This window comes from Stenella coeruleoalba (assembly GCF_951394435.1).
Source record: "Stenella coeruleoalba genome assembly, chromosome: 10".
Lineage (NCBI taxonomy): Eukaryota > Metazoa > Chordata > Mammalia > Artiodactyla > Delphinidae > Stenella > Stenella coeruleoalba.
Genome location: NC_137156.1, coordinates 23,289,440 through 23,310,966, shown reverse-complemented (window position 1 = coordinate 23,310,966; position 21,527 = coordinate 23,289,440). Strand labels below are relative to the sequence as shown.

General features: G+C 49.8%; 1 protein-coding gene and 2 pseudogenes across 3 annotated transcripts in view; all 3 read left to right on the top strand.

Annotated features, from left to right (window-relative positions):
* The window catches only part of LOC307192391 (MHC class I polypeptide-related sequence B-like), a 203,631-nt pseudogene that overhangs the window by 18,487 nt on the left and 163,617 nt on the right, over positions 1 to 21,527 (top strand). The window lies entirely within an intron of this gene.
* LOC307192347 (vacuolar ATPase assembly integral membrane protein VMA21-like) lies at positions 524 to 2,435 on the top strand (annotated as a pseudogene). The gene is made up of 2 exons: positions 524 to 641; positions 2,117 to 2,435. The product of its transcript is annotated as a vacuolar ATPase assembly integral membrane protein VMA21-like (transcript).
* POU5F1 (POU class 5 homeobox 1) lies at positions 15,132 to 20,461 on the top strand. The gene is given in 6 exon segments (XM_079934572.1): positions 15,132 to 15,891; positions 15,893 to 15,896; positions 18,840 to 18,960; positions 19,230 to 19,360; positions 19,698 to 19,856; positions 19,959 to 20,461. Coding segments are annotated over 6 exon segments (1,086 nt in total). The 5' UTR covers positions 15,132 to 15,487; the 3' UTR covers positions 20,226 to 20,461.

Sequence of the window (21,527 nt, the reverse complement as noted above, 5' to 3'; positions counted from 1 at the left end):
AATTTATTTTTTAAAATTTTTTTCCAAAAATAGATTTTATTTACTTATTTATTGGCTGCGTTGTGTCTTCCGTGGCTGTGCGCGGGCTTTCTCTAGTTGCGGGGGGCTTCTAATTGCGGTGGGTTGCGGAGCACAGGCTCCAGGGATGCAGGCTTCAGTAGTTGTGTCACACGGGCTCAGTAGCTGTGGTGCACGGGCTTAGTTGCTCCGTGGCATGTGGGATCTTCCCGGACCAGGGCTGGAACCCGTGTCCCCTGCATTAGCAGGCGGATGCTTAACCACGGAGCCACCAGGGAAGCCCCGGAAGAACAATTTAAATTCATTAATCCAGTCAGGATGAACCAAAGCACTTCTGTCCATCAGGGTAGGGCAGAAGCCTGGCTCTGACTAGATTTAATCCAAAGGGATTCAAGGAAAAGGAAAAGTCCAGTCTCTCAAGCAGCTATGGCCCAGTGGGAGCCTCCCTGGGATTCGCCACGGGGAGCCGGGTCGGGCAGTGGGGCTCGCCCTGCCTCGGGGCTAGATGCTGGGCCCTGGCCGGTTCCTGCTTGTGCTGCTGCTGTGCTGCTGCACATACCCCCTTCATGCCCGATCCCCAACCCTGCAGCTACAGGCTTGGCCCCCGGGGAAACCGAGGCCAGGTGCCCCGCCCCCACCGCCCCAATCATGGGGGCGCTGAGTTCTGGGGCCACTCAATTGTGTCCACCCTCTCCCCTTCACCCCAAGCACACCCTCCCCCAAACCGTGGCTTCTGTGAGCCCTTTGTGAGCGCTTCCTGCAGCCCAGCAACAGAGGTCTGGGGAGACAAGGTTGCCAAAGCTGAGAGAAGATAAGGCCATAAGTAACATTACCCCAAATCCTCTCCCACCACACTTCAGTCTGAAACTTAATCCCTACACTTAGTCCTACATCATGGCAGGAACTGAGCAGAGGGGGAAATGAGTTTTATATCGAATTGGTGTTGGCAACCCCCCCACTACTGATGAACTATTTTGTGCTTGGTGCGAGGGTTGAAAAGATAAATAAAATCTCATCTCAAAGGGTATCAGTTTGGTTTAAGAAAAAAGAAAAAAACAAACGATTGAGTGAGCAGATTAGCGCAATAAAATATTAAAGATGCTATCACAGCAGAATGTGTAGGGTCAGGGACTTCCCAAAGGAGGATGTGAATTCTACATTCAGAGGTTCAGAAAGGCTTGAGAGGAAGTGGCTGAAATTCAATAATGTTGGAAGATAGGCAGGTCTTGGGCAGACAAACCAGAATGGGAAAAAGGGCACTCCAGGCAACTGGGCAGCTAGAGTGGGCTTCTGGGAATCACAGGGAGATCTGAAAATCTGACTGAGGGTAGGAAAGCATCTGCTGAATCAGAGCGTATCGATTTTTAAAGCGCTCCCCTCTGCCCTTGCATTCTGGGTATTTACTAACATTAAACTCTTGACTCTCAGCCGTATTCCTTAGTCTTGTTTTCCTGTGTTACCGATGAGAGAGAGAGACACTTAGAAGTTACACAGCTTCCCTAAATTTACACTGCTGATATGTTGTTGCGTGAGAAACGCCAATCCAGATTTTTCTGATTCCAAATCCTGGTCAGGTTCGTTTCTCACAGGAGCCAGGTGGAGAAATGGACTATTTTTGAAGGCATTGGGAAAGGTCTCATTGAAGGAATCTCACGCAGGGCAGTAAAATGATCAGACTTATGTTGAAAAAGCAGCTGTGTGGAGGACGGATGATGGGAGCTAGGAGGGTAATGAGAGAAGTCCAGAGGTGAGTGGGTGTTTCCAGGCAACACCTGGAGAATGAGCACAGGGTAGGGCTTGAAGAAGTGACTCGGAAAACCCAATAGTCACGGCTGGGGTACTGGAGCCAGTCTGGGAGGCAGGGGAGAGGAGTCAGCTCCCAAACAGGAGAGTGACAGGAGGAAGTGACATCCAGGGTCACAGGAGGCTGAGAGAGCACATCAGATAAGGGCTGAAAAGTGTTGGTGGCTTTTGCAATTAGGAAGTGGATAGTAGGCTGGTCAGTCTGAGCTCACAGGCACTTCCAGTGCAGCTCGCCTGGACTGACCTGTCGCCCAAGCCGACTGAGCACAGCCACTGAGGCCAGCCCGCTTCTGAGCACCTGCTGTGGGCACGGAGCGCCTTGATAAAGCGTCACTGAACACACTGCAGCCACCCGGCTTCAGAAATGAGAGTTCATTAGCATTCACTCTGGAGATGCTCCTGTTCTTCACAGCTTTAAAGATCACTGTACCTGCTGGGTTATATTTCATGATAAATATTATGTTTTTGAAGGTGCCTTTGGGACGTCCAATAGGGACAGCTATTTTTATGCTGTTATTGTTGCAGTGGTCGCCGCCCATGTGGTGCTGGCCCTCTTTGTTTATGGCGCTTGGAATGAAGGCTCATGACAGTGGTGTGAAGGCAAACAGGATTAATGTGAATATCACCTTTTGATAGCATTAAATTGATTTTTTTAAATGATAAATGACTCTGGGATATTCATGATTTCAGTAAAGTTGCAAGAACATGTTAAAATCAAAAAAAGAAAAAAGAAAAATAAGAAACTGGCTGGGGAAAAAAAAGAAAATAAAGAAGTTACATAAGAGTAGAATCTAATTTTTTGTTTAAAAACGCAGGTTCATGAAAAGTAACCTTTTAGAGCATTCACCAAGCTGATGACACTGGTTATGTTGGGAGGAAAGGTGTTGGAGGGCCTTTTGCTTTCTTTGTGGTGTTATTCTGAGATAGTTGATATTACTTTATTATCAGAAAAAAGCAATCAAGTAAAGTACTTTGTTAATTAGACGTGAGTGGGAATGAACTCTCAGAAAGAGAAAGCAAGAAAACAATCCCGTTTACAATTGCATCAAAAAGAATAAAATAGGGCTTCCCTGGTGGCGCAGTGGTTGAGAGTCCGCCTGACGATGCAGGGGACACGGGTTCGTGACCCGGTCTGGGAGGATCCCATGTGCCGCGGAGCGGCTGGGCCCGTGAGCCATGGCTGCTGAGCCTGCGCGTCCGGAGCCTGTGCTCCGCAGCAGGAGAGGCTGCAGCGATGAGAGGCCCGCGTACCGCAAAAAAAAAAAAAAAAAAAAAAAAAAAAAAAAAGAATAAAATAATTAGGAATAAACTTAACCAAGGAGGTGAAAGATTTATACTCTGAAAACTCTAAGACATTAATGAACGAAATTGAAGACAATACAAGTAAACGGAAAGATATCCTGTGCTCATAGATTGGAAGAATTAATATTGTTAAAATGTCCAAATGACCCGAAGCAATCTACAGATTTAATGCAATCTCTATGAAAATATCCATGATATTTTTCACAGAACTGGAACAAATAATCCTAAAATTTGTATGGAACTGCAAAAGACCCCAAATAGCCAAAACAATATTGAGAAAAAAGAACAAAGCCAGAGGTACCATGGGCCCTAACTTCAGACTATACTACAAAGCTACAGTAATAAAAACAGTGTGGTACTGGCACAGAAACAGACATATAGATCAATGGAACAGAACGGAGAGTCCTGAAATAAACCCATGCACATACGGTTAATTAATCTATGACAAAGGAGGCAAAAATATACAGTGGGGAAAAGACAGTCTCTCCAGCAAATGACGTTGGGACAACTGGACAGCTACATGTAAAGGAATGAAATTAGAACATTTTCTCACACCTTATAAAAAAATAAACTTAAAATGGATTAAGACCTAAATGTAAGACTGGAAACCATAAATATTCTAGGAGAAAATATAAGCAGTACACACTTTGACATAAGTCTTAGCAATATTCTTTTGGATCTGTCTCCTTAGGCAAGGGAAACAAAAGCAGAACTAAACAAATGAGAAGTAATCAAACTTAAAAGCTTTTGCACGGCGAAGAAAATTATCAACAAAACAAAAAGACAACATCCTGGATGGGAGAAGATATTTGCAAACGATATGTCTCATAAGGGGTTGATATCCAAAAGATATAAACAGCTCATGTAACTCAATATCCAAAAAATCAAACATCCTGATTTTTAAAATGGACAGAAGACACGAATAGTCATTTTTCCAAAGAAGACATACAGATGTCTAACAGGCACATGAGAACATGCTCAATGTCATTAATCATCAGGGAAATGCAAACAAAACCACAATGAGATATCACCTCACACTGTCAGAATGGCTATCATCAATAAGACAACAAACAATAAATTTTATTGGTGCGGATGTGGAGAAAAGGCAACCCTCGTGCACCGTTGGTAGGAATGTAAATTGGTACAGATACTGTGGAAAACAGTGTAGAGGTTCCTAAAGAAACTAAAAATAGAACAACTATATGATCCAGCAATTCCACTCCTGGGTATATATCTGAAGAAAACAAAAACACTAATTTGAAAAGATATATGTTTCCCAATGTTCATAGCAGCATTATTTATAATAACCAAGATATGGAAGTAATCTAGGTATCCATCAACAGATGAACAGATAAAGAAGATGTGATGTATATATACAATGGAATATTATTCAGCCATAAAAAGAATGAAAGTTTGCCATTTGCAACAACATGGATGGACCTGGAGGGTACCATGCTTAATGAAATAAACCAGACAGGGCTTCCCTGGTGGCGCAGTGGTTGAGAGTCTGCCTGCCGATGCAGGGGACATGGGTTCGTGCCCTGGTCTGGGAAGATCCCACATGCCGTGGAGTGGCTGGGCCCGTGAGCCATGGCCGTTGAGCCTGCGTGTCCGGAGCCTGTGCTCTGCAACGGGAGAGGCCACAACAGTGAGAGGCCCGCAAACCACTAAATAAATAAATAAATAAATAAATAAATAAACCAGACAAAGAAAGACAAATACTGTATGTTTTTACTTATATGTGGAATCTGAAAAATAAAACAAACAAATGACTATAACAACAGAAAACAGAAAGAGACTCATAGATACAGAGAACAAACTAGTGGTTACCAGTGGGGAGAGGAGTAGAGGGAGGGGCAAGATAGGGGCACGGGATTAAGAGGTACAAACGACTAGGTATAAAATAAATAATATAGGGACTTCCCTGGTGGTCCGGTGGTTAAGACTCCGTGCTCCCTATGCAGGGGGCAGAAGTTCGATCCCTGGTGGGGGAACTAAGATCCCAGGTACCATGCGGCAAGGGCTAAAAAAAAGGAGGATATAAGGATGTACTGTACAGCACAGGGAATATAGCCAATATTTTATAACAACTTTAAATGGAATATATTCTATAAAATATTGAATCACTATGTTTTACACCTGAAACTAATATAATATTATAAGTCAACTATACTTCAATTAAAAAATTTAGAGGAAAACAGTGAGGGACTAAGGAGTAGAGAAGGACAATTTATTCTCGGAGCCTATTTTGGGAAGAGAAGAAGTGAGCCTAAAGGGAGAAATTTCTGGAAAAGGAGCCAGTGATAACAGGAGTTATGTCTAACTAACAATGTATTTTAAAATATCTACAGTTTTCTTTTCTTTTCTTTTCTTTTTTTTAGGGGGAGAGGTATTACCTTTAGTCCTCTAAGATAGGCACTATTTCCTCATTTTATACATGAGAAAAGTAAAGCTCAGAGACTTAAAACCAAGGCATTATATCTCATAAGAATCATCAATGAGGTGCTTGTTAAAAATAGATTATTGGGTCCCACTCAAACCTCCTGAGTCAGGCTCTAGAGAGGAAAGGCCTAGGAAACAAACAGCCCAGGTGATTCTTAGGCTCTGGCAAGCCTGAGGAGCACTGTCCTCAAACCTCCTATCTCTCTATTCCCCTGCTAGTTAGAAGGGAATAACCAGGGGGTCAAAGGGAGGCCAAGGAAGAAGCTTTGAAGAAGAAAAGGGATGGCCCCGTTAGGGCAGCACAGCCCATAGATGAGTGTGCAGGGTGTGTGTGTGCATTGTGGATTGGCCCACCATCCTCTGAGTAAGAGTCAGAGGTCATCTCTGAAATAAAGGGGTGCAGTAGAGTGCAGATGGTTTGAGGCCAGGGTAAGGCTTTAATGCCACTGGTGTATGGAGCAGAAGGGGTCGCGAGTCTTCCCTTGAGAGTGAACAGTCTCAGGAAGACACTGGGACGTGGAACAGCAGCAGGAGGAGAGATGCTCGAACATTCCTGGTCCAAGAGTGAAGGCAGGGAGTGGTGGGAGATGAGGGTGAAGTAAGCCTTTGAGGGGCCTTGTTTAGTCTGCTAAGGAGCTTGGAAGTCATCCTGAGAATGAAAGGGAATCCTTGAAGGAGCAGCAGAGAGCTATGCAGTCAGACACATATTTCCAGATTGATTACCCTGATTATATCAAGGAAGACGGATTTTAAATGGTTAAGACGGGAGGGAAGGAGGCCAATTGGAAAGACTCTGGCTATAAACCAAACAAGCAATGCTATGGGTTGGCTTGATGAGGATAGAGAGGAATGTCCAGATTTGAGGAATGGGAAGTTAAAAATGGGCAGAGCTTGGTAATGGTTTGAAACTGGAAGGTGTTGAGGTAGGCAGCAGTCCAGTATAAGCGCCCATGTAAAGCACACCTGCCTATTGTTTGGGAATAGCCAGTTCTGCTATAGAAGACAAGAAGACAAATGGGACAGATGGAATTTATAAAGGTAAGCACATTGGAAATCTGTGAGACACATTAGACGTCCATAAGTATGTATCAATAGAACACATATTTGTGTGAACTGAGGTAGAAAGAGAGGGAGGGGGACTTCCCTGGAGATCTAGTGGTGAAGACTGTGCTTCCAGTGCAGGGGCTGTGGGTTCAGTCGCTGGGGAACTAAGATCCCACATGCCATGGGGCCAAAAAAAGAAAGAAAAAGAGGGCTTCCCTGGTGGGGCGGTGGTTAAGAATCCGCCTGCCAATGCAGGGGACACAGGTTCAAGCCCTGGTCTGGGAAGATCCCACATGCCGCGGAGCAGCTAAGCCCGTGCGCCACACTAGTGAGCCTGCATGAGGGAGGGAGGGAGGGAGGGAGGGAGGGAGGGAGGGAGGGAGGGAGGGAGGGACCAAAGTAGGCACTAAATACTCATGAGCCCCAAAACATATGAGACATCTGAGGCTGTCAGTATGCATAACCCAGAATTCAGGCTGCAAGAGCCTTCCACCCAATATGAACCTGATCTTAAATGTGTTAACCTCTCCTCATCACTTTCCCTTGCTCCTCATGGTGTGTTTTACCTTTATTTAATAAACCACGTGGTTCAAGCATCTTAGTTTGGTCTGTGAGCCTTTTTGTTCCACGACCTCTGGATAGCTTCACGATACTGTACCAGGAGGCCACTGTGACATAAGTTAATTTCCCACACTACAACCCAGTTCTGACTTAAGCAAGCAGATAGGTCGGATGGTGACGCCACCTACCAGGAATGTAGGATGAGGGCCAGATTATTCCCTGGTGGGGGCTAAGAGGATATCCTTAGTTTAGATATGTTGAATTTAAGGTGATGTAGGACATTCTGTCAAGACGGCCAATAGGTGGTTGGGTACACTGATGTGAAGTGCAAGGATTTGGACAGTGGAGTCATTACTATCTAAAACTATGAGCCTGGATGAGATCCTGCAGGGCAGCAAGAGTTTCCCTTCCCATTGTTCACTCCCCATGCCCCTTACTCACTCTTTTGCTGTCCTAGTGATAGTCCTACCTCCTCACCTTCTTACAGGTGGAATCATCTCCCCAAAAAAGTGCCCACTAGAGATAACCCATTCCCACCATTTCTTTTCCCCTCAGCAACCTATTCTCTGCACTACAGCTTCATCACTGCTTCCCAGCCTAGCCCTGAGCAAGCCCATTATGAATTCTCAAGCTCTCGGATGACCAGTCTTTCTAATGGTACTGTAAGGAGGGCAGGTGGGCAGAGTTCCAGGCATCCTGGTCTGAAGCCAGGGACCTAGGGGTTTGGGAAAAGCTGATTCTCAAAATGAAGGCCAAAGCCCAGTACCTTGTTATCAACTAAGAAGCATCGTGGAGCAGAAGAATCAGAGCCAAGGTGATGGGGAGTGAAGGGAAGAGCTCAAAGCAGTCCTAAAGATATGGAGTTGTTCATTCATTATCGTTAAACTAATATTTATTAAACTCGAAGCCGGGCACCCTGCTGAGCACTCTGGATACAGCACCCTTCACTGATGCTGCCTCCTCCTGGGGGGTTTCATCCCTGACTCCAGACCCTAGTGTGTACCTGATGGTGCCCAAAAGATTGGATATTGAGTATTGGGTATTGGAAAGGGTAGGACTTAAGTATAAGACTCCTACCTTTCTCCAGTCAGGGAACAGGGCTAGAGAGTTCTCCGTTGTCTCAAGAACCCCAGGACTTCCCTTCAGGTGAAAAAAAAAAATTGTATCCAAGTTTTTCAAATCCAGGGTCTGGGAAATAAATGGCCTTTCTGACATAGCCACCTCCCCATCTCCACCAGTATTTATAGGAACCCTGGAAACCAGGTCAGGGTCCCAAGAGAAGTATATTTCTAACCTACATTTTTTTTTTTTCATCTAGCAATATCTGAGGGTCTAGTAAATGCTGTTCATGGTGCTTTACCAATAATAAACATTACAATAGCAGCTACTGGGACTTCCCTGGTGGTCCAATGGCTAAGCTTCGGAGCTCCCAATGCAGGGGGCCCAGGTTCGATCCCTCATCAGGGAGCTAGATCCCACATGCCACAAGTAAAAGACCCTGCATGCCACAACTAAAAAAGATCTGCAGGCCACAATGAAGATAGAATATCCTGAGTGCCACAACTAAGACCCAGCGTGGCCAAATAAGTAAATAAATATTAAAAAAATAAATAGCAGCTACTAGTTCTTGAATTTCTTGAATTCTTATTGGCAGGTATGACATTAACACTGGCATGCATTATATCATTTGATCACTATTGTTATCTCCAACTCCCAGATGAGGAAGTTGAGGCTTAGAGAGGTCCAGTTACATTTGCTATGGACAATATATCTAATAGTGGCATTTAGATCTGGGATTTAAACATGTTGCTCTGTAAGGCATACGGTTAATATGGTTAATAATATGGTAGTAACATTTTTTGTGCATAGTTTTTTTTTTGTGTGTGTGGTACGCGGGCCTCTCACTGTTGTGGCCTCTCCCGTTGCAGAGCGCAGGCTCCGCACGTGCAGGCCCAGCGACCATGGCTCACGGGCCCAGCCGCTCCGCGGCATGTGGGATCTTCCCGGGCCAGGTCACGAACCTGTGTCCCCTGCATCGGCAGGCGGACTCTCAACCACTGTGCCACCAGGGAAGCCCCGGTAGTAACATTTTTAAAAAAATATTTATTTATTTATTTAGGCTGTGCTGGGTCTTAGTTATGGCATGGGGAATCTTCGTTGCGGCATGCGGGCTCATTCATAGCTGTGGCACGTGGACTTCTTAGTTGTGGCACGTGAACTCTTAGTTGTGTCATGCATGCGAGATCTAGTTCCCCGACCAGGGATTGAACCTGGGCCCCCTGCACTGGGAGCGCGGAGACTTACCCATTGGACCAGCAGGGAAATCCCCAGTAGTAACACTTTTGGAGACAGGTGGATACTACTTTCCGTGATGATCATTTCATAATGTACGCAAATGTCAAATCACCATGTAGTACACTTGAAACTAATATAATACTGTATGTGAACTAAACTTCAATTAAAAAAGCTTGGTGAGGCTTCCCTGGTGGTCCAGCGGTTAAGACTCTGCGCTTCCACTGCGCGGGTTCTATCCCTGGTCAGGGAAGTCCTGCATGGGCAAGGTGCGGCCAAAAACAAACAAACAAAACCCCATGATGCTGGGCACAGGGCATGGGTCCCTGCATTCAGGAGGGCTCAGTGTGGTCAGTACCATGACTGTGGCATGAGCAGGGCACGATGGGAGCAAAGGAGGGAGCCACTTGCCGCAGGGCATGAAGGGTGGGGTGCACCATGACTTTGGTGGGGACGTGCATGACCGGGAAGATATGTCTTGGAGAATGAGTGAAGGTTTATCAGCCGAGGAAGGGAATTCCAGGCATTTTGGGAAGTGGTGGGAGTGGAGGTAGAGAAAACTAATGTTTTCTTCTCCTTTGGAGTTCTGGGACTTCGGTATTTCAGAGTCACACGACTTGCTTGGGAATCAGAGCACCTGGGGACACTGGCAATACAACTCTGATGGCCAGGACTCCCTTCTCAGTACGCTTGAGTCTTTCAATTCCAGCAAAAGCAAGCTAGGAAAAAACAGAACTACAGATGGAGAGAAGTGAAAAGAGTAATCCTTCTTGACCAAGAGCTGCCTCCACCATTTCAGGAAATACCTGGAAGCTGGGGTGGGGCCCCAGCCTGCAGCCTATGATAGGAATGATAGGTGGGGACTGAGCAGTGTGGAAGGTGAAGGGGCTGAGGGCATGGCGGGGAGGGATGAGGGAGCAGACCTCTATTGCATTAAATGTGTCCTTCGTGAGCACAGTTTTTTGTTTGTTTGTTTGGCCACACCACGTCGCATGTAAGATCTTCCCAGACCAGGGATCGAACCCGTGCCCCCTGCATTTGAAGTGCGGAGTCTTAACCGCTGTACCAGCGGGGAAGTCCATGCATTATCTTTGTCCTACATGAGCACAGTTCTGTTGCTAACCAGCCTAGCCACTGGCCTTGCCTTCTCTCACACATATTTGGTCAATCCATTCTCCACTTGGTGTTCAAGTTCTAGCCCAGGGCTTAGCACCCCAGGGTACTCAGGGCGGGGCGGGACCGACAGTCACCATGGAATGTGGTGTGAATGGTGCCTGGGTGGCTGCCCAGGCCCTGTTATGGAGGATGCATGGCAGTGTGGCAAGACCAGAGGTGGCAAGTCCCCCCTGGTCTAGGAGTCTCTAGGTCTCCTTTGCCACCACTCCTCCCTGTCCCACTGGCCCTCTCAGTGCGTGTGCCTCTCTACAAAGCCCCCTAGAAGAGAGCCCATCCCAACATGCAGGGCCCGTGGCTTCTGTCCTCTGGTGTCCAGCTGTCCCTGAAGCCTGGGTCTTTGGGACCTCAAGCCATCTGATCCCAGTGGGATGGGACTGCTTAGAGCCAGCAGTCCACTGAGATGCCCTTTGACACAGCAGAGGTTTCCTGTCTGGTGGCATCCCAGTCCAATGCTGGGTCTCTGCAGGACCTCAGATGAGCAGACAGGGTAGCCCAGGGAAAGGGTGGGGGAGCCAGGCTCGTCTGTCAGTGCCTCACATGCCCACACCTTTCAGAGCCTCCTGGTTCTAAGCAACACACACCCAGCCCTGTCTGGATCTTCTTTGGGCTCCTGGCCTCTGGAGTGGTCACTGTGGGAGCTGTAGGCACCTTCCTCTGGAAGAAGTGGCAGAAGGGCAGGGCAGCAGGTATGCTCAGAATTTTAGAACTGTGTTTCTTTTTCTTTTTTTAGTTGCGGCATGCATGTGGGATCTAGTTCCCCGACCAGGGCTTGAACCCAGGCCCCCTGCATTGGGAGCGCAGAGTCTTACCCATTGGACAACCAGGGAAGTCCCGACAGGTTTTGCTTTCTTTTTTTTTTAGAATTTTAGAGCTGGAAGCGACCTTAAGGATCATCTGGTTTCCCTCTCTCTGGGAGGCTGAGGTCCAAGAGCAGTGATTTAGAGAAAAGCAACTGAGGAGGGAATATGAAAAATATGAAAAGAAGGAGTAGGTTAGGATTTCCGTTTCCTCTCTAGCCTTTGTACACACACACACACACACACACACACACACAAACACACACACACACACAAAGTTTTACTTCCTGAAGTATGTTCTTATAAGTTCCCAAACACCAAAACCAAATCAAAACTGGCCTCCCAAACTCATCAAACAAATCTTGATCAAACTCGAGGGGAAACTCTGCTAGATTTCCCAGGAAGGCTGCTGGGAGATGGGGGTGCGGGGCGGGAAAGCCTGTGCCAGCATCTCACTGAGTCCCTCCTCTCCCACCCCTCCAACCCCAATTTCTCTTCACAGGCGTGCAGAGAGAGATTGCTAGTCCCATGACAACTAAATGGCGAGGATAGAGAGGAGGGTGTATGGGAGAGGGGCAGCACTTTTATGTCTGAGCTGGAAGGAAATTTAGGGCTCATTTGGTCCAATTCCTCTTTATTAGATGAGGAAACCAAGGCACAGAAAGCGAGGCGCTGTCCGCTGGGGTGTCAGATCCAGGGCCCAGGACCCTGGTCTGCAGACCCTTGGTTTATTCCTGACCTCTTCTCCTGGCTTCCCCTCCCTCTTGCTTTCACCTCTCTATCCCCCTACAGACTACAAGCAGAGAGCTGACTCCTAGTTTTGAGGTAACAGTACCTGGATTTGGGAAAAGAAGATTTCAGTTTGCAGACCTCGCAGGAGAGATCATAGGGTCAGTTGTTGAGAAGAAGGGGTGTGGTTTACGGTGAGCAGTGGAAAATGTGTAAATTGAGATTAAGGGAGATATTCTCCCAAAGTGGGCAAAGCCTGAATCCTTCTCTCCTCAGCCTTCCATTCTTTCCCTTTCTTCTGCCTTCAGATTGACAGTAGCCAGAAGCCAAAATAAGGGGTTTGCTACCCTGGTGTAGAGCAAGTCTCCGTTGGTCCCCATGAGCCATTTCAGCTGGTTTTCCCAACAGAACAGTGAGGGGATGGCTGGGCCGACAGCAGCAAGGCCACCATCGCACCTCCTAGCAACCATGCCAGGCCAGCCACACCTGGCAGGGAGTGGTGGCCCTCACCTGCCCTCCCTGGGTCATGCTCTACAACCAGATACTTGCGTTTGTCTTTATGTAGGACCTTGACATTGCACTATAATAAAGGTGTATGCGGAGAGTTTGTGAGGCCAGTCCTAAATTGGTTTCGGGGACTTGAAGCTGTTTAGTGACTCCCTAAGACCCAGGAGAGTGGAGGAGCCAGGTCTGATGACCTAACCCCGCTTCCAGTCTCCTCTGGGCCTGCACAGAGCTGGCCCGGGCAGGGGCTGGCTAGGACTGCAGACAAACTTAACTTTCCATTAAGGTTCTGGGTCAGGCTCCAGGCAACACCTGACTGATCTGGCTCAGATCTCTGGCTACAAGCCAGCCAGGCAGCCGGGCACCCTCCTCTCCTCTGTCTCTCCCTCTGGAATGGGACTCTTGCCCAGGCCAGAAACATACCACCTAGAGCAACTATTGATTGAAATCTAAAAAACAGAGGTTGTTGTTGAGTGGGGGGAAAAGGGGAAGGTGTTTTAGGGGCCGCTGGGAAGACAGGGGTACAGGGGCTCTCTGCACCACATGGGGGAAGGGGTTTCTGGGAGCCTAGAGGGCGGCGAGCCAAGAAGCACTGCTGTAGGAGCTTTCCCAGGTCCGCCCATCCCCCTCCTCCGGGAGGCCGTCTTCTTGGCAGACAGCAGATAGATGCATGACAAAGGGGCTGTGATGGCTCTGTCCTGGGGGTTGGGGAGATGGCTGGGGAGGGGCCCCTCCTGGTCCAAAGCACACCTCTCCACCCCCACCGGGCCCCTTAATCTATCTGCCTTTTGGGCAGTTAGTGGTTTAGCGGTGAATACAGCTCCAGTTTCGCTGCCCTGTAGATCTTCCAACAGACCTATGGGAAGTATTGAAATGCATGCATACAATTAGTTGCCCAAAAAGTACTTAGAGATGGGCTGGAGCAGGGGCTGTGTGATATAGATTCAGAGGAGAAAAAAAACAAAAACCAAAAAAACAGGCTCAAAGGACTCCCAGATACCACCAAGTTGAAGACGGCTGGCCACAGTCAAGAGGACCCCCAGCAGGACCCCCAAGCCCCTCAGAAGGCAGACGCTGAGCAAACAACCTGAGACGGGGCTGAGATGAAGAGACGTCTAAGTCGGCAGAGGTCCACGTCCCAGGCTCAGGATTCTGGCCTTCCAAGCTGTAGGGAGCTCTGGCCTACAGCCTTTCCGGAGGCCCCCCAGTTCACCTCGGGGCCTTCATTTAGGGCAAGTTTGGGGAGCAGACAGACAAACCTCATCCCAAGCAGACAGGCAGTCTGAAAGCTATTCTCTTGCAAACAGAATCAAGCACTATGCCTGCAGTGTGAGCCTTCAGGACAGGCCCCAGAAAAACAGACCCTGTGGGAGAGCTCAGGGAAGGCTTCCTGCGCACCCCCCAAAGCCGCTCTCCACCCCCTCCTCATCTTTTCACCAGCCCCCCTACACAAAGGCCTGGGGGGCTGGGGGAGGGGTAGATGATGAGGCTGGACGCCTGAGTCCTCTAGAGGGGGACAGGAGACCTAGGTCCCAGTGGGGGTCCCTGTCTGAAGCTCGGTCTTTGAGGGGATGGGGGGTTATTGCTGGAGCTCTTTTAGCTGCTCTGAGGGGGATTCCGTGTGAGGGGATTGGGGCTGGGGGGTTGTGGGGCAGGAAGCTGTCCCCAGGGGAGCCATCCAGGCCCATTCAAGGGTTGAGCACTTGTTTAGGGTTAGAGTTGCCCCCTCTGGGGACCAGGATTGTCCAGCCAAGGCCATTGTCCGGCCCCCTCCCCCCATCCCTCCCAAGCCTCTTTGAACCTGAAGTCAGATATTTTTTTCTTCCCCCCTCCCTCCTGGGCTTTCCCCACCCAGGACCTACGGCCGGAGGCCTGGGCTGGGAGGTGGGGGAGGGAGAACAGTCAACTACGGACTAGATAATGTGGGTCTCTGAAGAGGGGGGCATGGAACTTGCTGTGCGTGACCCACAGTGGGGCACCCATGAGGGGGCGTCCGATTCTTCTGTCTGGACAAAGGTTGGGAGACTCAGGACCAGTCAGTCCAGAGCCTGGCCCCTAGAAGAGAAAGGGGTTCCATCCCTGACTCCGGTAGGTGAGGGGGCTCTGAGGCCGGGAAAGTCGGGGATGGAATGGAAGCCTGTCTGGCAGTCTGCCCCTGGTGATGGGGTGGAACTTAGAAGCCTAGGCAGATAGATGGCTGCTGGGCAGCGCAGCTTTGGGGTAACTGAATCTGGCCAGTAGTCTAAATGGGAACACCTAGGCTCCTGGATTGGGGGTGCAGGAGGACAACGGGGAGGGAGGCTGTTAAGGAATTGAGGGGTAGCCCCATCAGGACTTGACACATAAACCATTAATGTTTGAGGAGCCGAGAGGGTGGCTGGGCTCGGGTGAGGGGACGGTGCCAGGGTGTTTGGCGAGGGGTCCAGCAGCCGGGCTCCTGAAGAACGGGCAGGAGGTGTGGAAGCGATCCCAGGCAGCTCTGGTGTGTGCGGAGCGTCGGCAGGGCCGGGCGGCCTGCTGGGAGTTGGGAGTGAAGGCCCGCATGGGGGACCTGCACCAAGAGCCTCGGGATCTGGGGCCTGGAGAGGCGCCCGGCTGGAGCTGCCTGGATTTCGGCTTCCAGACACCACCGCCACCAGCCGGCAAACACCCTCCGCCTCAGTTTCTCCCACCCCCACCGTCCCCTCCCCCACCCATCCAGGGGGCGGGGCCAGAGGTCAAGGCTAGTGGGTGGGATTGGGGAGGGAGAGAGGTGTCGAGCAGTCCCTTGGAGAGCCCTCGTTTTCCTAGGCCCCCGGCTTGGGGCGCCTTCCTTCCCCATGGCGGGACACCTGGCTTCCGACTTCGCCTTCTCCCCCCCGCCGGGCGGTGGAGGCGATGGGCCGGGAGGGCCAGAGCCGGGCTGGGTTGATCCTCGGACCTGGATGAGCTTCCAGGGGCCTCCCGGTGGGTCAGGGATCGGGCCGGGGGTTGGGCCCGGCGCCGAGGTGTGGGGTCTTCCCGCGTGCCCCCCGCCCTACGACTTGTGCGGAGGGATGGCCTACTGTGCACCTCAGGTTGGAGTGGGGCTGGTGCCCCAAGGCGGCCTGGAGACCCCTCAGCCCGAGGGCGAGGCGGGAGCCGGGGTGGAGAGCAGCTCCGAGGGGGCCTCCCCGGAGCCCTGCGCCGCCCCCGCTGGCGCCGTGAAGCTGGAGAAGGAGAAGCTGGAGCCGAACCCCGAGGAGGCGAGTGAGCTGCTGGGGGCGGGCGGCGGGGGCCAACCGCGCCGGCCGGGGGCGGCCACGCGACGGGAGGTGGTCGCCTGCAGCTGCCCAGGTCGCCGACCCAGGAGGGGAGCGGGCGAGGGCGGCGCCCCGGGACGCGTGTGTGGCGGCTGCAGGCCGCCCTGAGCAGGGGCCAGGTGGGAACTAGGGGCTGGAATTTAGAGAGAACCGCAGGTGAGGGCAGGGCGGCCTGGGGCAGTCGGAAGTTGGCCTTGCTTCCCCCCTCGGCCCTTGTCAAGTAGGTCCTTCCACTTCCTAGGTCTGACCTGGGTCGGGTCACTCATTACCAGCCCAGCTTGGGGTTGGAGCCCCTTCTTCTACGCGGATCCCTTCTTGAAAATTTGAGCTTGATCAGATCCAGGATCTCCGCCTTAGGGTTAAGTGTGGCCTGAGGGTGAAAACAGTGCTTATCCCTGGGTTATTGTTCCTGAAAGTCTAGGGTGTGACTGGTTTCTGATAGAAGCTCCTGTTTGGGCTGCGTGGATGTGTGGAGTTTGGGTTTACCCTCCATCAAGTTTAGGGCTTGTCTTCCCTTGACCTCTGCCTTGGGCCCAGTGAGTCACCGTCAGGCAGAGTGCACACCCTGACACCCCCTTGTAGAGAGCTGGAAACACCAATTTCGGCCGTAATTCCATAAGTAGTGAACAGGGGGAGAAAAGGGGAAGAAGTCATCTCCAGGCCATTCCCCAAACGTACGGTTTGCTGAGGGAATTGAAGACTTCCGCATCCAGCCCTGCTGGGGACTATTAAGGATATATCTTCTGGTCCGAGGAAGAGACAAGTGCAAGCAATTAGAGATCAAGTACTAAACCTTTAGACCTCTTCGAAGGAGGTGTGATTGGTTGCAGCTGACCGAGTAGCCCTAGACTCTTTGCTCGAGGCGACGGCTGAGCCTTGAATGATAATGGCTGCCAATTGTGGTCCATTTCCTAAATGCCTGGCTGTGGGCTCAGTTTCTACATCATTATCTCATTAACCTGCACAAAATCTCCTAGGGAGGTATTATTAGCCTATTTCACGGGTCTTAACTGCTAAATGGTAAAGCTCGGATTTGAACTGGGGTTTACCTTATTTCAAATCCCCAAAATATGATTTGGAAAAGCCGAGATATGGGGACAGCTGACGTTTATAGGTTTGCGACATTGGTTGAGCAGAAGTTGGGAATGGAAGTTACCTTATTTGAGTTTGATGTGATTGATGACCCTTGAAATACTTCCCTTAGGTTTTCAGGACTGCACAGAGGCCTGGCTGCTCTTCTCCATCTTCTGGCCACTGGCCTTCATTGGAGAGCTTCAGGGCTCCATCTATCAACCTCTGCTCTGTCTACCTTTCATTCACCTCTCATCCACCCTCAAGACTCAAATATCTTCTAGACATGACCACCGCATTTTCTGTCTCCTGCTGGGATGGCTCCCTGCACTGCCCCACCCTGTCCATCTCCCAGTAGCTTAAGGCCCAGACCAGGCATCCTCATTCCTTTCACATCCTTACATCCAATCCTTTGGACACGCTGCTATCTTTACCTTGGATATACATCCTGAATCAATCACTTAGAGCCATCCTGGTCCCAGCCACCATCATTATGCTGGGATTACTGCAGTTGCCTCTTTAGTCTATGGTCAATACATCAACTGGAGTGAACATTTTAAAATGTGAGAGTCAGATCATTTCACTGCACAAAACCCTTCAGCGGCTTTCTATTTCTCTGAGTAAACCAAAGTTACGGCGGCAGCTCCAGGATCTGCTCTGCTCACCTCTGTGACCTCATCAGCTCCTCTTCTTCCCTTTCCTCAGTCCTCTCACCCTGCTCCGGCCATGCTAGTTTTGCTGCTGGCCTTGCTGCTAGCTTTGCTACTACCAGGGCCCACACACCTCAGGGCCTTTCCACTTTGCTCCTTCCTTTTGCTCAAACATCACCTCTGACTGTCTTATTTAAAATTGTCACCTTCCCCATAATTCCCTACTCTGCTTTACTTTTTTCCATAGCACTTCTACCATACTCGATAATAATTATTTCATCACAATGAAAGCCCCTTGAGGCTAGGTTTCTTTCTTTTCTTTTTTTTATTAAAAAAAGTTATCTAACTATTTGGCTGCGCCGCCAGGTCTTAGTTGTGGCACGTGGAGTCTTTTAGTTGCGGCATGCAGGCTTTTAGTTGTGGTGTGTGGGATCTAGTCCCCTGACCAGGAATGGAACCCGGGCCCCCCCTGCACTGGGAGTGTGGAGTCTCAACAGCTGGACCACCAGGGAAGTCCCTGGGGCCAGTGTTTTTGGTCTACTTTGTGTAGCCACTGGTTTGCAGAAGGTGCTCGATAAATATGTTGAATTAGTCAATGAGGATGCTTTTATATTGCAAAAAGATACAGTTAAAAATAAGGGATAATCAGATTTTTAAAAACTGAGCACTAACTATATACAAAGCATGTTATTCATACCTCGTACGACGACTGTTTTGTAGTGTGTTTGTGAATGTGCATGCTTTGTCATAGTTTGTGGGACCCTCAAAGTAAGCTGGAGAGAGTATATTTGGAAAGAGAACCAGAGACATGGTGCTCTGTATCTCTACACTCAAAACTTCCTCAAACTGAGGAAATACTAGAGTCAAAAAGCTTTTGTGAGTGTTAAAGAACTAAAGGGCAGGAGCCCCCTTCATAACCCGATAGGTGTTCTCATTGAGGCCTGGGCTTCTCTTTCCATTATCAAATGATGTTCTGCATCTGATGGATGTGTCACTTTCTGGGGTAAATGACATTTGTATATAGTTTATTTCTACTTGTTAGGTGGGCAGCCTGGAAGCAGAGATACTCCCATAGACTATTTATTCCTTGGGGCCCAAATGGAAGAGGGGGTGGGGTGGCTAACTGGTATGTTTATGCTCTTACATGTCCTCTGCCTTTTAAAATGCAGTCCCAGGACATCAAAGCTCTTCAGAAAGACCTCGAACAATTTGCCAAGGTCCTAAAGCAGAAGAGGATCACCCTGGGATATACCCAGGCCGATGTGGGGCTCACCCTAGGGGTTCTCTTTGGTGAGTCTCACCTAGCATGTTCTGACCCACAGAACACAGGGACCACATCTCCCCTGGAAGGAACATCCCTGAATTTGGGCCTTTCCTCCCCACCAAGGGGGTGAGGGAAGGGTGTTTCTACCCTCTTTAGAGGTGAGGGTAGAGGGGAAAGAGATCCCGTACTCGTGTGGGATCTTGGGAGGGCAGGAAGAGGTGGCAAGCCCTGGGTCTTGGGGTTGAAAGGGCCCTGCCTGCTGCCTCACCTTGCTTCTTTCAACCCACCTCCCCAGGGAAGGTGTTCAGCCAAACGACCATCTGCCGTTTTGAGGCTTTGCAGCTCAGTTTCAAGAACATGTGTAAGCTGCGGCCCCTGCTGCAGAAGTGGGTGGAGGAAGCTGACAACAACGAGAATCTGCAGGAGGTGAGGGTGGGAGGGATGCATAGGGACCTGCTTGGTCTCAGCCCGATTTCCACTGCTTCCATCCGATTTCCACTGCTTCCATCCGTGGCTGGCAGCTCTCCCTCTTGGAGGCAGCGGTCCTCAATGGGATGGAATGCAGTTCCTCAGTTCTGCTGGGAGAAGGTCCAGGACCACTGGTCTAAACCCAACCTTCCGGGATCTTTCTTGTGGCCCTGGTGCCGGTCAGTGCTCCTGAGCAGCTGGCTCTTGAGTCATTGACCTCATGATGCTGCTGCTCAGCAGGTTCGAGGCTTGCCCTCCCACTTCCTTCCTTGTCATCTCCTCCCCACCTGCCCAGATATGCAAGGCAGAGACCCTCGTGCAGGCCCGGAAGAGAAAGCGGACGAGTATTGAGAACCGAGTGAGAGGCAACCTGGAGAGCATGTTCCTGCAGTGCCCAAAGCCCACCCTGCAGCAGATCAGCCACATCGCTCAGCAGCTCGGGCTTGAGAAGGATGTGAGTGCCGCTGTCCGCATCCCTGTGTGCTCCATCTCCTTCCCAGTCACACCTCCCAGAGCTTATGATCGAATGTCCCTCTCCCCTGTCTTCCTCTCCCAGGTGGTCCGAGTGTGGTTCTGCAACCGTCGCCAGAAGGGCAAACGATCAAGCAGTGACTGTTCGCAACGAGAGGATTTTGAGGCTGCTGGGTCTCCTTTCTCAGGGGGACCAGTATCCTTTCCTCTGGCGCCAGGGCCCCATTTTGGTACCCCAGGCTATGGGGGTCCTCATTTCACTACGCTGTACTCCTCAGTCCCATTTCCTGAGGGTGAGGCCTTTCCCTCGGTGTCTGTCACCACTCTGGGCTCCCCCATGCATTCAAACTGAGGTGTCTGCCCTTCCCAGGAATGAGGGCAGAAGAAGGGGGACAGCTAGGGAGAGAACCCTGGGGTTCGTACCAGGGCTTTGGGATTAAGTTCTTCATTCACTAAGAAAGGAATTGGGAACACAAAGGGTGTGGGGGCAGGGAGTTTGGGGGAACTGGTTGGAGGGAAGGTGAAGTTCAACGATGCTCTTGATTTTAATCCCCACATCACTCATCACTTTGTTCTTAAATAAAGAAGCCTGGGACCTAGTAGGTGGATACTTTTGTCTTTGGTTTATTCTCCTCTAGTTACTGAAGAGTGGATGGGGATAGTTAATAGTGGATATTAATAGCTCTCCCACCCAAATGACCCTGAGACCAAGGATGCCATTTAAACTGCCCAGAGTCACAATGTCAGAGGGAGATCTGGGATTGGATCCCAAGTTTATACGTAGAGGACTCTTATAGGTGTGAGCTAGTTCTTAGGAGCCTGTGACCTGGGGAAATTGGAGGTGAACACCTTATTTTTGCCCAAAGATGCAGTTATTACATAGCCCATTCCCTATTAGGAGCTGGCTTTTTGCTTTTCCCCACTCTACTCCGAAAGTCCTCAGTGGCTTTGTGCTAAGAAGTCAAGTCTTTTAGGTACTCATTTCTTCTGCATATCACCGCAACCGGAAACTCTACTTTGTGCTTTCTTGATACCTGGGTCCATTTTGTTTCCACTTAAGGTTTTTGCCTACCCTGTCTGTGACTCACCAAAACTCCCACATTTTAGTCCTGCCTCTGCCACTTCCTAATTAGGGCCCTTGCTCTGGAGCCTTTCCTCAATGTGTAAGAAACTTGGGTTGGTAAGTCTAAGTAGAGGAGGAAGGGGATGGATATGCAGGTACAATAGGATAGGTCAAGATAGGGCTTTCCTAATAAGAACTACAGAAATGCTACTTTGACAGTATCTTGGCTTGGCGTACGACTCTCAGAAGAGAATCGGTGTAGCATACGTGGGTTACGTTGATACACTGGACCAGGTTGCCATCTGTTGTAGCTGGTGTCTCAGGTTTTCTCTTCTTGGTAGTACTGGTGAACCTTGTAAAAGTTCTGCCACCCTCATGAACTTGACCAAATCCGAAGTACCTTATTTTAATGGCAGTATATCTGTTGTTTGTTGTTTTATAAATATTTATTTTGGCTGCTCCAGGTCTTAGTTGCGGCATGTGGGATCTATTAGTTGTGGCGCATGTGGGCTCTTGGTTGCGGCATGCAGACTCTTAGTTGAGGCATGCGGGGTCTTTAGTTGCGGCATGTATGCGGGATGTAGTTCCCCA